This window comes from Chaetura pelagica, unplaced genomic scaffold, assembly GCF_000747805.2.
Source record: "Chaetura pelagica isolate M959 unplaced genomic scaffold, ChaPel_1.0 scaffold642, whole genome shotgun sequence".
Classification (NCBI taxonomy): Eukaryota; Metazoa; Chordata; class Aves; order Apodiformes; family Apodidae; genus Chaetura; species Chaetura pelagica.
In genome coordinates, this window is record NW_009952704.1 from 536,856 (window position 1) to 552,540 (window position 15,685).

Genomic DNA, 15,685 nt, shown 5'->3' on the forward strand with positions numbered 1-15,685 from the left:
GAAAGAGTAATGGGACTGTGTTTGATGTTGATGTAGCAAATATTTCAGTTTCAGCTGCATGGAGTGTATAGCAATACATTAAGTAGAATTCCAGGTCTCTAAAAATAGGTAGCCTTTTCCTCTAATATTTGTCATAAGAATGAAACTTTCTCAATATATATTCCTAAACTGTTGGAAAAACTAATCACCTGTTTTTATTCTGCATTATTTTTTTATTGAGATAATAATCCTATTAAATAACTATTATTTTTTTCCACTTTTTTAGGCTTTATGCAGAATTACTCGTTGCTCACCTAATGCTTTCCAGGGTGTCATTGAAAAAGTGGGATTAACAGCTGTACTGAATTCCTTAGCAAATGGAATATGCAAAATTCAGCAGTACATGCTCACCATGTTTTTGGCAATGTTGTCATCTGGGATTCATCTACAGAGGCTGATTCAAGAAAAGGTTTGATTTCAGATTAATATTATTCACTGGCATGGAATTTCACTAATGGAAAGTCAAAGTTAGGTCTGGTAGTGTTTTTGTGTTTTCAAAATGCTTAACTCAGTGACAGATACATAGCTGAATAGATGAGATGAGGAATGGAATTATTTTATATTTTTATTTGCTTAAAATCTAATTTGTGAGGCATATAGTTTCTAGGCAGCTAGAATTCAGTCGATTCTGAAAACTCTAACCTGACCATAACTGATAATGGCCCTAAGGAAAAACAATAAGGAATGCACAAGGAACACTATTTGACATAGCTCTCTTAGACATTTAAAAGAGAAAATAATGAGTGTACTGATTGAATCTAAAGCCATACTTCATGTTCTCCTTAAAGGACCTTAGGCCAATTTGTAAGTGAAATGTCTTGCAGAAATTAGCATTTTAATAACTTTGGGTTTTCTTTTTAGAGTAACTGAATAAAACTGCTGTTTCTGATTTATGTCTAATATAATTTTTGGAACAGATGATTAAAAGCTTTCTAGTTTGATCATCAAATTATTCCATGTTTAGAGGAACAGTGTTAATTTTTTTGGCAGTAAGTCTGCACAATTCATAAACAACAGTAATCCCTCTCTGCTTGGAAAGCATAAAAGCCACAAAGAAAACAGGAACTCTAGCTTATGTTTTAATCAGATACTTTGTTCTAATGTATGGTCTACCCTGATAGTCATCTTGACTATAACAGTCTATTAGGCTTTAGTTGAGAGAGATTAATTTTGTTGCTATACACATTGTTTTAACAACAATGTTTAAATTAAATAATACTATACTGTTTTCCACCTGCCTCTTCTTGCAGCCTGCAATCACTCATTCTCTTTCAAAAGTCGTATTTGTGCCTTGGCAGAACTGTCAATATGTTCTTCTAAATGTGTTTTAACTGGCCTTAAGCTTTCCACTGTAACAATGCTAACAGCTGGCAAGTTGTCCAGTAACATCAGTTTTTAATAGTGCATGTTACTGTGACTTGGTGGTATGCTCAGAGAATTATGTTTAAAAAATATTCACTTGAATGTTCAGCAAAAGAATGGAATGTGTAGCAATGATGTGGCTGCAGCATGATGTATGCTGTGAAGAATTTCTTGTTTATACAGGAGTTAGATGGCTAAAAAGGACTCCCTTTCTGATGGTCAAATTTTGACATTATAAAAATAATGAACTCTTGAACACCCCGATTAGTTATAGAAAAATAGAAAGTTCTTTTTTGGTATGTAGTACAGTAATGACCAAAATTTTATGGGTTTGAAATTGCTGCTTAATCATTAATGAATTGTCATAGGTGTTTTGTGAGCAGGTATTGCAATTTGGCAAATGAGAAAAGTGAAACATAGACAAATACAGACCATCTTTTAACAGTATGTATCAAACTAATGATAGAAGTAAGAATAGTACCCGAAGTTGTAACTGAAAAAACATTGTGCTTTAAAACTGGGCAAGCTTTGTGACTGTATTTTTAATATAACTCTAAACAAATATATTAAAAGATGCTTAAATATATAAATTCAGGATGAAGATAATTTAGCTTTGTATATATTATCTGGAAACTCCCTCAGCTTATAAGAGTTAAGGCTGCTCTTGTTTTCTACACCTTCAAGAACAGCAATAAGACCAGTTACAAAATAAAAGCCAGAAGACAAAGGAGAAATGCAGTTGTGTGGTCATCTGTGCTAGTATAAATCTTCAGAGAATGACTGTAGCTAAAAGGGCCAATTTTTTGTTTCTCTTTAATATAGAACCTTTCTATTTTAGTTTCTTGTCTTGGAAGCAAGAAAAGCTGAAATGATGTTTTTTGAAAAAGAAAAATAACTCAAAATCAAAAACTATACTATAGCAGTAGGTGGATGTCAGGATTCACCTTTGAATGAGTGAAAACCAATTATACAACTTTTTGAATGCAGTTAGATTCTTCCAGAGGTCAGATAATGGGGTGGGCTGTTTTGTGGTTTTGATTGTTGGGTTTTTTTCTCAAGTACTAGTAAGTACAATTTATTAAGATAGTTACAGGAATACATGCTCACAACTACATTGTTCCTTTGCTTCCCTGCCTCATTGGCCATAGTCCCTTTCTGTCTTGTTCATATTCAACTATGGCACTGAAAAGAAAGCACCGTTAATGTGTTATGAAGGTTGTCCTCATATTTCAGTTACTTTTAAAAATTCTTCATCTTTTATCTGAATGTGGACAAGTAGCTACCTCTGATGTAGATGGTTTTGTCAGTATGAATTTATAAAAAGATAGAAATGCCTAACAAAATCTTTCTCTCTTTAAACTCATCATATTATGAAAGCACTTGCAATGCATAGAAAGGGAATTTGAAAATACTCAGCCATACAACAAACAATTGCTATGGCAACTTCAGTTATTGTATAGTGAAATAGTGGTCTAACTGTTTTCCCCTAGTGTAGCAAATTTAAAAACATCATTGCTTTTCTGTTATTTGTTTTAAACTTGCTTTTCGGTATTACTAAGGGTATCCAATATAAAATAATGATCTTGTTGCAGTTCACAGTGTGTCCACTTGCGATGAAAAGAGTGTTCTCAGACTGCAGATTCTCCATGGATATATCAAACAGTTGCAGTGGAGGGAAGAACAATGTAACAGTGGAAAGATGAATAATTAATGTATTCGAGGGTGTTTCAGCAATTTTTGGCTTTTCTTATATATTGAGTTCTGCAAGTCAGCAAAAATATACTTCAGGTTTTCTGTGGATAAACTGTTGCTGTTTTGCAGTCCTCAGTCCAACCAAAAAAACAGATTCCAAAATGTTATCTTTATTTCTTAAGCCATATGGTTAGGAAATTCCCAGAGAGGTCTGATGTTACTGATTTTAATTGACAATGTTGCCTTAACCCAGGATAACCCCCATATGTAACACTGAGGTATTCTTGCTTTCCAGAGCATGAACGCTAAAAATAGTCAGTTGTGCTTCAGCTTGCAGTTGGATGTGCCTTTGTCATAGTGTCCCTGTGCTTGGTCTGTCAAGTTCATTTATGTTAGTAGACAGTGTTGCATTATATATATTTTTTCACTAAATCTGAGGTTTTAGAGGTTTTTTTTTAACATAAAAACTTTTTTTGAGTAATTAATTAAAAAACCCAACAATCTGAGCAAGACCACACAAACCTCTATTTCATTAAAATTTCAGCCTTTGCTTTTAGTAGATTATAATTTAAGAACTTTATGGCTGCAGGTTCTTACTGGAGTAGGTATAAGTCATGCTCCATGAGCTGCTGAAGTGTTTAGAGCAATAGAATTTGTAGGGCTTATGCTTGTTGACCACAAGATTGAGGAATTCTTCTGTTTATGAAGCAAATTACAGTAATACGACAGAAGAGTTTTAGAATAATTGATAGCAGTTTGTTTGTATTTTATTTCTGTAGTTTCTGTCTATGTTGACTGCTTTTGAAGACAATGTTAAAATGGTATCAGAGTAAAATCTGAAGGCTTGTTGACCAACCCTTACACTCATGTTGTTTCTCCAGTCTCTTTAAACATGTATGGTTAATTATTGGAAAGACTGTCTCTAATAAATTGCATTCAGTGTTGATTTTCAGTTTCATGACAATAAAGTTGCCTTTCAGTTATTCTGTCAGCAAAAGAGGGAATTTGAATAATAGTTGGTATGTTAAATATGCACACACAGCATGATTTTAAACTTCATACGTAACACGCAGGCACACACACTAGGTACCTCTTTATCCTGTAGGGTCACTCCCTTGAGAATGCAGCTGAAACGAAGTTTCTCTTGATGCTTAGATGCTTGATGCCATTTGTGCTTAGTCTAATTCTTGGATAGAGCTTCAATAGATACTCAGTTTGTAATTATGGGGGTTTTTTGGTTTCGGTTTTTGGGTTGTGGGGTTTTTTGTTGTCGTTGTTTTGGTTTGGTTTGTTGTTTTTCTTTGAGAGATATTTGAAGTAGGATTTTTGTGTTCTCAGAACAAGGCATTCCGATCAAGAGCTGCTAGCAAGGTCATTTTTGAAGGTGGAGTTTTAAATATTTTTTTTCACAGATAGCTCAGTTGCTCTTCATTGTAGAAGAGTAGAGTTGAGTAGCAGATATTTTGATTCCTCAGAGGTAGAAGATACTCCATATGCATTTTGTAGGTTTTTTTTCTTCTTCTTCTCCTTGGGTTCAAGTGTTACAACATATCATTGGACACAGCATAAATGATCCTCATCTTATGGTTCTTACAATTCATAGTACCTAATCCTGTTACTCATAATATGAGGACTCCTTTCACTGATTCTGAAATTTATTCCCTTGTAAGATGAGGCAGTACACCAGAATCTCTCATCTTTCCACATCAGGCAATATTCCAGAAGCTAAAGAAAATCCTTTCAATATACTGGGCAAAATAGAGGGAGAAAAAGAAGAAAGCCGTGATTTCAGAATCCAGTCAGCTAACTGTTGTTAAACTTCTGAAGGGAAATATTTTGTGGTTATTTCGTATTTCTCACTATCATTGAATCAGAGAATTGTAGGGGTTGGTAGGTACCTCTGGAGATCATCTAATCCAACCCTCTTACTAGAGCAGGATCCCATAGAGCACATTACACCGGAATAAGTCCAGGCAGGTTTTTAATGTCTCTTGTATAATTTAGGGACTGATGTCAACCTGATTTTATCTAACAAAGGTGGTTTTAGTCTTTGTGTATATATGGGGATTTATAGATAAATATTTAATCATATTTGTGCTGAGATATTTTTGTATTCTGAAAATCCTTTAGTCTTCTTTTAAAATAAATATATTAAAGTATCCTACATTTATCCTTAGGAGAAAACATTTGAAAATTGAAGCTCTATCATATTTTGTAGTTAATTTTGTACCATTTTGGACATAGCAATTTAGTTTCGTGGCAGCTCTTGAAGATCTACACAGCACCTTTGCACTGGGCTGTTCTGTCTTGGACAGAATTTATTTAGTAATATATTATGGATTTATTTTTTTTTTCTATGAGTGACATGAAAAGTACCTTACTAATACAGAATGCACATGCAAAATTAGCAAATTTTGAATGTGTACAGTGTTAAAATACAGTCAACCATTTTCTATAAAATAACATTATTGTATTTGTGTTAATTTCCACTAAGGGTTTTGTGACCGCAATTATTCGTTTACTTGAAAGTCCTTCGATTTTTATTCGAGCAAAAGCCTTTCTGGTCCTGCTGCAAGTTTTCATTAATAACAGGGAGATGTTGCTACTCAGTTGTCAAGCAAGGTAAGGTGATAATAGAAGACAGTTAGAGATTTAATGCTTATTTTCAAAGTACTACCTAAAATACTGAAAAATATATGGTATTTTTGACTCAGTGTCTTAGGAGTGAACTGTTTCATGTTTTATGAATCCTATTATTTGTGAGAATACAAAAAAAGAGAGCATCTTCTTTTGGCTGAGGTCATCAGGTGGTTACTCACAGGAGAGTTTGTCTTTCAGAGTAAGTTGTGGTCCCAATGACCATGAACAAGGAGCAAATTTTGCTTTGGGTAGGACAAAACAAATACCACAACAGTGAACTGGTGGTGGTGCTATGGTAGGAAAAGCAAAATAAAAAGGTCTGTCATGTACCTCCCTCGTCTTGGCGTGGGGTATAATCCATAGTCTTTTCAGTATAGACCCATTACATGTAAAATTATATTTCCTAGCTATATGGCTTGTTGAAAATATTTTATTTTTTTCTATGTTTTAAAATAATTTGCAATTATACTTGACTCACAGTGGAACAGTTATTTGGATTTTTGTGTCGTCTCATGGCACAAAAACATTCCCATATTAGACAAGAGGAAATTAGATTCTGTTAGAATGTAATTCATCACCATAACTACATTTATAGCAAATATAACTTTATATCTTATATGGATTTTAAGAAGAATTAAGATGTATGCAATGGAGCTAGAAGTCTGGATTGGAAGATGCAGGTGAATTTAACCTTGAAGGCATTGTGAGAGGACATCTTGTGAGATTCTAATATTATATACCCTTCCACTCACCTACAAATCTGTAGATACCCCAATTTTTGTAGGTCATAGAGAATAAGTACTGAATCCAAGTTTCCTTTTCATGTGTATCTTTTTATGCTTCCAGAAATGTTTTATTGGGTCATATGTTCTTGTTAGTGAAATGTCATGATTTGTAAGTCACTTTCTGAATGTATTTTGTTATTCAAATGGATTTTTTACTGACTGCTATTCACATAGTTGTTATAGAACATAGAACTGAGCTGTGTGTTTGGAGAAATGTCTGATGGAAGTCTTGTGGTGACAGTTACTATTTGTTTCTTTCTACCTAAGGTATTATGTTAAGAAGATATTTAATATTTTTTATCAACAATTTGATCTCTTTATTAAGAATGCTTTTCAATAATGAGCCTATCTGAAGAGAATATATTGTGAATTTGGGATGTTATTTTGTATTGTGAATTTTGGCTTTATCTTGCCATTGTACTGTGATGCTCCAGAGCTGATTAAGGACTAACACATGACATAACACATTAGGTAAAACAGTAGGAAGCCTTATAGCAACTTCATTGAATTCATAAACTGTTTTTCTTAATTTTTTATGTTTTCTTCTTAATTGTTCTTCAGGGAACAGTATATCCCTTGACAGGATAGGTACTCGAGACTAAAATCTTTCTCTTATATCCAGAAAATGAGGCGGCTGCAGTAGGATGAGAGAGGAAAAATGGCCATTATATGTGGAGATGGCTACTTTCATAATACCCTGAACTATGGGAGAATTGTATAAAACCCAGTAGAGATAAAGGGTATATTTTGACTTATACTGTTGAATTCCTATAGATGTATTTTAGTTAAATGTTTCCAGTTCTGCAACCAAAAAGTTACTTCAAAATTAAGACTAATACATTCAAAGTTGCTAGTACAGTGAAAGGATATGATGCATATGATAAATCAGTCAGCAAAAATGCTTTCATTACAACACTGCATATATCCCTACAGCTTCCAAGTTAAATGTTGTTCAGTTTGACATTGAAAAGAGCTATTTTTTTTAGTTTATTAATGAAAGTAAAACATACCTTTGCAGAGATTTTTGTGATTTTGTTTTTTAACAAATTCTTTGAATCTGTTATAGCATATTTTTAAATTATGAAATTCATTGTGGTGGGGATGTGTAATTCAAGAACTTGGATGTCACCTACAAAATTCCACTAGGAATTTCCACTAGTACTTTCCAAAGTTCTTTCCAAAGTACTTCAAGATTTTGAGAGCTGTGGATGAAAAACATTTATGTTTTTATCAAATGTAATTTTGCCACTATTTTTTTCTCACACATTGGTACAATTTGCCTGTTTCTTTTTTTTTCTATCTGTTTATGATAGTCCATTACAGACATACCTTTCATTGTTCCACATGTGATAGAGCTGGAGAAGATGAGACCTTTTTAGGCTGATATAGCACTTGTTTGCTTATAATATACAAATTCATTTCTTTCTCTAATCGCCCAAGTTTTCACATCTCTTTGTTTTCTCTGTTTTTCTCTTTGCAAAAGCAAGCTACCTATTAATAAGGGGTGGAATACAACTTGAGATTTTGTTGAGACTTACAGTTTCACCCTTTTCTGAACTAGTAGTAATTTCCAATTAGTTTCATTGAAATTTTCTTTCTGCATCTAACTGGTTTCAAAGAATTTCTTAGGTGAACAGAGACTGCCATGGAGACTGAATTTTCTCCCTCAAAAATTTATTTAAACCTCTTTTTCTATTGTCTGCAGAGGCGGTCACTTGTGGAAAGATAGTGTAGTATTCCTGACAGACTTTCACAGTCTGCAAAAGCCTAACTACACACAAAAGCATAACTTTTGAGCAAAATCTTTCTCTGTCATCTGCCCCCAGTGCCATATTTTTTACATTTTAAGATCTTGGAAATTTCCTCAAATGAAAAGCTTTACATGGAGAATTGAATTTATAAGTGAACAGTTCTTAAACTTCTTAAGTAGTAGACCCCATTCCCCTTCCTGTTTCTCAGGGCTGTTAACTCTGCAGTTCTCCTTTTTGCTCAACTCTTCACACTTCTCAGAAAACTTGGGTTTATTTGCTTTTGGTGTAAAAGCTCACTGTTTATCATATTATGCAATAAAGATATTGCAGAAAAATTTTTAAAATCAAATCTGGCTTCACAGAGAGTGGTTTGTTCCTCATCATATTTAACTTATTTATAGTAACACCTACAAGTTTTTTCATGTATTGTTGGGTGTAAGACAAATACGTGCATTATATGAATTGAAAAAATGTCTTTCCATAGGCCTAGTTTTACCTGTTGGATAGAACACTTGAGATTCTTTAAGGAATAAAACCAAATTCTTCAATGTATGACTGAGGAATTTGTCAAAGGAAAACAGAGATACTGATGCTTTCCTGCTTTTAGAGATCTGTACCATTTTCTTGAGACAATGTATAGATCAATGGTACTATTGGGGAAAAAACAGTTGTGCATATTTTTAGAAATTCTTTTTGTGAAAGACAATTTTGTGGTGAGAAGAACAACACAAAAAAAACAAACTCATGAGTTTATGTGAAGTTTGTATCTTTCTTCTCTCTGAATAAATGGACATATTTTACATGATTCTTAAATGTGATTATCTAATTGAATGTGCTTTTAAAAGTGAACCTCCTCCATCATTTCCCCCTTGCAATAAAACTACTCATGTTGAAGTCTGTTCAGCTGGTTTTAAGTAAAACTTAAGCAGAATTAAACATATTTCCATATATAATCGGGTGAATGTTAAATCATTGATGTTTTCTTAAAGAAAAAATCCCAACATGTGAACTCTGGTCTTTTGTAATGGTTTTCTTAAAAATTAAGCAGCTTTTGGGTAAAAATTACTTTTTTGTCTGGAAAGGCTAAAGGTCTTTATACTATTTTTATTTAAAATATACAAATTTTTATATTAAAAAAATAAAGGTTTTTAAAGGGAAATTAAAATTGAAGCATAATGTCAAATTTTTCAGTAGTTATTTTACCCCAGACAAATCAAAATTCCTTGTAATTCAATCTGATTTCTAGAGACTGCAAGGAAAATAAAAGATGTTCCCCTAGTCTCTGAGAAGTGAAGACAAATGTGTTGTATCTGGGCTATTGAAGAGATGAAAGGTAGTTAATGAACAGGTCTTTTGATTTATCTCTATCTTTGTGTCTGTAGCACAGTTCAGGAAGGATAAGGTAAGTTGTAGTATTCCATGAAGATTGTATGTTATTAAGTGGCTTAATCCTTCAAAAGATTGCAAGAAGGGTATTAAAAAAACCCAGCAAAACAAAACAAAAAATACTGAAGTAATCCACAATCCAGATTGTGAATTTCACTCACCAGTGATTGATGGTTTTGTTGTTTGTTGGTTGTTTTTTTTTCAAAGAACCCCGGGGAGCTAAAATGTGAAATAAAGATGTCAGTATTATGCACCTAAAGAGAAATCTGGCCCTTCTGTCTATTCAAATGAACATTTTAAAATATTGCCTGAAGCATTCTGTTACAGGTGTATTATTAAAGCAATCTCTTGTAAGTTAGCCAATGGCTAATAAATCAGTTACCATAGAGTACTATGAAAAATGTCATTCAGTGGAACGGCTTAGCTACATGGGACTTAATGGTTAGAATGTAAGCATTGAGTTTGTCTTTAGAAATCTTAAAAAGATGTAAGGCTAGTTTGGAGTTTCATCTCTTTCAATATGGCCATTCTGACTAATGCTAACATTTTTATAGGCTGTAGTATGATTTATGTAGTATGATTTTTCTTGACTGAAACATTGATCTCTTGTTACATTAAATTAAATTATTCTTTCTTTAGGAACTCTTACATGTTGAAAATGAATGTCTTTATTCTTTTGCTCATATTGTGCTCATTGGTTTTACATTTAAAAATGAAGTGGATTTTAGAATTAGTCCCTCTCTAAGTCTGCAGAGGGATTCACTCCTTTTGTTAGCATTGCATGTCCACTTAAACTAGTAGAGTTGCACTTATAGTAGCTTAAGGGTTTCTTTCCTCTTGTTCCTTGACACAGTTATTTGTGTTTTTTAAAAAATGGTTTATTTGAAAACAAAAGTCTAAAATTTTAACAAAATTACAGAGCCAGAACTAATGTCTCATCTTGTTTGCAAACACAGATACTAGAAATGTCTGCTTCAGTAGTAGTATTGACATACTGTGTCATTTTTTTTTGTTCTGAGATGTTAAGATTTGCACTTGCTTAAATGTAGACTCGTGATGTATATTGAAAGAGACAGGAGAAAGACCACACCAGGAAAGGAGCAGCAAGATGGCAGTGAATACCTGTCAAAATGCCTTCATCTTCTCATCTATCACATTGTGCGGGAGCTGCCAGGAATTCTAGGTAAATTCAGTTGCTTAACTGAACAAATCTTTTGTTTACTAACCATATACAAGTGGAAAGACTGTCATGCCAGATTACATAAAGTTTGAATGGTATGAGCTTCACAAAAATTTTAGGTGTGTTATGATCAGATATTTTGTGTTGCAATGCATAGTTTCCTATGTTCATGTTTTGGATTTATTGAATGGTAAGCCACATGAACTTAATCAGGAATGAGGCCCAATTGTATGAGAAGTTTTATCAATGTTCTAAAGATATTCCAACCACTGAAAAACCCAAGAGCCCATTTGCTTTGTAAAAGCGATGCAACAGGACATAGTTGTGAGTACATGCTAATCATATACACTTAAACTTACATGTTGAGTATTTGCTTCAGACAATATATCTGGAAAACTTCAGCCTGGATACTTCAGTTGTTCTAGATGTCTGATTTGCGTTTTCTGTGAGAAGACATCAGTTCTACCTCAGACCATCCCTTATACTTAGAAATGAAGACTTGAAGTTTCAGAAAATAAGTTTTTGTGTCAAGGGTATGCATTTGGACAATTTTGTTAATATCTGCTCAAATTTCACTAGTATTTGAGCCTTTGGAATGATAAAAAGCTACTTTGAACTTTGTGCTGTTCATATATTTGCAAACAGAAATTTGCTTGGGGATAGCACTTAAAGTCCTGTGATCATTAAATATACTCAAACATGTCATTGTGTGATGAGTTACTAGGGAAGACTGGACTTGCAGAGGGAACAGTGACAGGCATGTCTGCAAATAGACAGAATTTGGACTCACTGGGCAAACAGAGAAGAGACTGGAGTAGAAAGAAATAAGTTTGAGAGTCTGGGAAGGCAGTCAAGAGAAGGTGATGAAGCAGGATGAGAATTTTGGCCATTTGTACAAAAGTAAGGAAAGTTCCTCTTTTTGCACAAAAGAGGAACATAGGGTTGATATTGAATAAAAGAATTGTTGCAGTAATTACCATAGATGAGTAAAAACAATGAGATTGTATTGGGAAAAAAAAAACTATGCTGTACATTGTATGAGGGAAGATGAGTTTATTTGAAAGTTAATTAGGAGTGAGTGAAAGAAGAATGGAGAGAAGGAAAAGAGGGAGAAAAGGGCAGTGGGAGGAAGGGTGAGAGAGGCAGCAAAGAGAGGAGGGCAGGAAGAAACGGGGAAGAGGAAGAAGGGAGAGGAAAGGAGAGAAGGGATGGAGAAAGAGAGGGAGAGGGAAGGATGGATGGGAAGGAAAGAGGAAGAAGCAGACGAGAAGGAAGGAGAAAGTGAGAGATGGGTGTGGCCAGTCTGAGTCATAGTTAAACTTTTTATTAAAACTTCTGGTGTGTGAGATCTCCCACAAAATAGAGTAAGAAAGCTAAATAGGAGGACAGGGAAGGACATGCTGGGAGCGTTCAAAAAAAGAAAGGAAGTAGAGCCTATCTTGATTGTGCATGCTTTGTCATATGATAAAACATTAGTTTCATGAAAATATTTTCTGATAAGATACACCCGATTTATTTTCCGTCTTCTGCATTATGTCTAGAATATTGAAAATGAAATGCTAGCACTGCAAAGGTCAGTAGACCTAAATGTCACACTGCTATTTTAAAAGAAACTTCGCTTCCTATAACTGCCAATTTTTGCCCTGCTGCAAAGACCTGATCCCTTTTTTCTAAATAAATACCAGGAATACATATTGGCTATATTTCAAAAGTTGGAAGTCTCAGACTATAAAAGTTTGAGGCAGAAATTCACCTCCTACTGTCTGTATATACTATATGCAACTAATATAATAGGCCCTGATATTTCCTAAGAATCTGAAGATGGAATCATAGAATTGTTAAGGTTGGAAGGGACCTTAAAGATCATCAAATTCCAACCGCCTGCCATAAGCAGGGAGCCCAACCACTAGACCAGGTTGCACAAAACCTCATCCAAGCTGGCCTTAAAAACCTCCAGGGATGGGGCATCAACAACCTCCCTGGGCAGCCCATTCAAGTTCCCCACCACCCTTATAGTGAAGAATTTCTTCCTAATAGCTAACCTAAATCTCCCCTCTCTCAGTTTAAAACCATTACCCCTTATTCTATCACTATCTTCTGTGATGAAAAGCCTCTACCCAGCTTTCCTGTCGGCCCTCTTCAAGTACTGGAAGACCATTATAAGGTCTCCTCAGAGCCTTCTCTTCTCCACGCTAAACAGCCCCAGCTCTCTCAGCCTGTCTTCATAGCAGAGGTGCTCCAGGCCTTTGACCATCTTGATGGCCCTTCTCTGGACCCTTTCCAAGAAGTCTGTATCATTCTTGTGCTGGAGGCACCAGAACTGTACACAGTGCTACAAGAAGGGTCTGACCAGAGCAGTGCAGAGGGGCAGAATCACCTCCCTGCCCCTGCTGGCCACACTTCTTTTGATGCAGCCCAGGATGTGTTTGGCTCTCTGGGCTCCAGAACACACTGGTTGCTCATGTCGAGCTTCTCATCTACTTCCACCTCAAGTCCTTCTCCTCAGTACTGCTCTCCAGCCATTCTCCCCCCACCCTGTATTTGAGCCTAGGGTTGTGCAGACCCAGGTGCAGAACCTTGCACTTAGCCTTGTTGAACTTCATGAGGTTGGAATTGGCCCACCTCTCCAGCCTGTCAAGGTCCCTCTGGATGGCAGCCCTTCCCTCTAGGGTGTCAACCCCACCACACAGGTTGGTATTGTCAGCAAACATGCTGAGGATACACTCAATCCCACTGTTCATGTCTCCAACAAAGATGTTAAACAGCACTGGTCCCAGTACTGACTCCTGAGGGACACCACTCATCACTTGCCTCCGTTTGGACATTGAGCCATTGACCACAACTCTCTGAGTGTGGCCATCCAGCCAATTTCTTATCTACCGAGTGGTCCATCTGTCAAATCCATGTCTTGTCAGTTTGGAGAAAACATATATATATATCTATATGATATTATATATCAAATATATAGGTACAATGGATAGTTCATGATTTGCTTTAACATTCTCCTGGGTTTTTTTAATACTGATGTACAATTTCAGTGCATTATTGACAGCTAATTTATCAAACATGTTTTTTTTCACTTTGTTTTCCTTTCCAAGCTAGATTTATGTGTTGATTGCTTTATTAAGATAAAGCTATCTCTCTGTATTTGCCCACATTTGTCAGAAGGTGTTTTTCTTTTCCTTGCTGTGAGTATGAAAAAGGAACATGTTCTGCCTGAGCAGGTGAAAGCAGCAGGCTACTAAGAAAAATAACCAGATTTGCAAAGTAATATGCATTTGTGTAAGCTCCTTACTGATCCCATCTTCTTCCACCAGATGTAGCTATAAACCAAACAGATTAAGGAGTTGTAGAAATCAACCTTAAAGATATATTTAAACTGAAATAAATTGTTAATCTGGTGGATAATTACAAAAAATAAATTACAGGTAAAAAAACCCCTAATTTTATTTCTGCATTTATAATATTTCACCTGTTTTTAGGAAGAAAACATAAATTGCTTAGATCGTGCTAAAAATTAAAATAACCATATCTATCTGTTTATCCACTGCAAAATCAGCACATGTGAGGATTAGATAGGCCTTAAAACCCAGAAAGACAGTAGATTGTTTCATAAATTGTTCCAAACCACAAAGACTTTTGGTTGAATTACAGTATTGTGAGTAATTAAAAACAAAAAATGTACTGATGAAAAAACAATGTTTTGGTTTATGTATTTGGAGACTTTTAGGCAATGCATTATTTTGCTTGGGCATATGATAGAATTAGTAAAATCTTTGAGGCTAGGTATTTTTACAACATACTTTAGTGCCAGTCATTTCTGCTTATGTTGAAAATTGAATTCCAGAGGGAAGCATTGTTATTATTCAACATGAATAAATCTGTGACTTACTCTGACAAAAAAAAGGGCCTTTTCTGGCATACAAATTGTATGAAGTCTTGAATCCTGTCCTTTATTTGTTTAATGTCTATGTGATTTCCCTTTTACAGTTTGTGCAGCTCTCTTGTTAGGAAAAATATATAGTAAGTGTTCTTTCAAGGCAGGATTTGCTTTTTAATATTTTTAAGCTACAGGGACAGTTTTCATTCTGTGCACATGGACCGTGACTTTTCTCCCAAGGCTTCAGTTCTTTACTCCATGCAGAAGAGGTCTTGCTTTTCTGAGACAATTGTTAATGTAACACAAATTTAGCAAAATGCTCTTTGATTTTCATGTGTCTCTTCTGAAGTCTGAAGTATAATTTGCACTATTGCAGTTAAAATTTTCTTCCTTCATTATTGGATCTGAAGTTTGTTATGGAGGCAACTAAGTTCTCTCATTGACCTGCTGCTACCACATCTATAAGAATGTGAGAGTTACCGTTGCTTTAGGTCACTTGTGTCATTATTAAGCTTGTGTATGAGAATGTGTGTGTGCATGGCTGGTGGAGGGATCTTTTAGAAGAAGGGGAGAGGTTTGTTTCTTTCTTCTAGGGATACTATGCTGCAGGAACAAACATACTGCTTGAGCATTATGTCATCTACTAATCATCATTCATTCAGATCTTGGTCAGCTGGAAGTAATGATAATTTTCTTTTTATTTCACTGGAAATAGAATTGCATTCACAGGATTTCAAGTGTACAGTTCCACACATATGGAGCCATCTAAACCCAGTATAAGTCCACCCTGCCAAGAGGGGCAATTTAATCTTTGCTTCTACACTTGCATTATATTTCTATCCTCACTGTTTTGCCAGAAGTTATATTTGTGTGCCTGCCCCTGTAACCAGAGCCTGGCTGAACACTGAGGTAGGAAAGAAAAGTGCTGGATCAGCCTAATATTTCATGCAGTCAAGTGAATGCTACTTTC

At 35.0% G+C, this 15,685-nt stretch overlaps 1 protein-coding gene across 1 annotated transcript in view; it reads left to right on the top strand.

Annotated features, from left to right (window-relative positions):
* ULK4 (unc-51 like kinase 4) overlaps positions 1 to 15,685 on the top strand; it is a 219,221-nt gene that overhangs the window by 57,635 nt on the left and 145,901 nt on the right. The window contains 3 exon segments of the mRNA XM_009994107.1: positions 266 to 448; positions 5,588 to 5,715; positions 10,705 to 10,838. Of these exon segments, the coding sequence (XP_009992409.1) occupies positions 266 to 448; positions 5,588 to 5,715; positions 10,705 to 10,838 (445 nt within the window).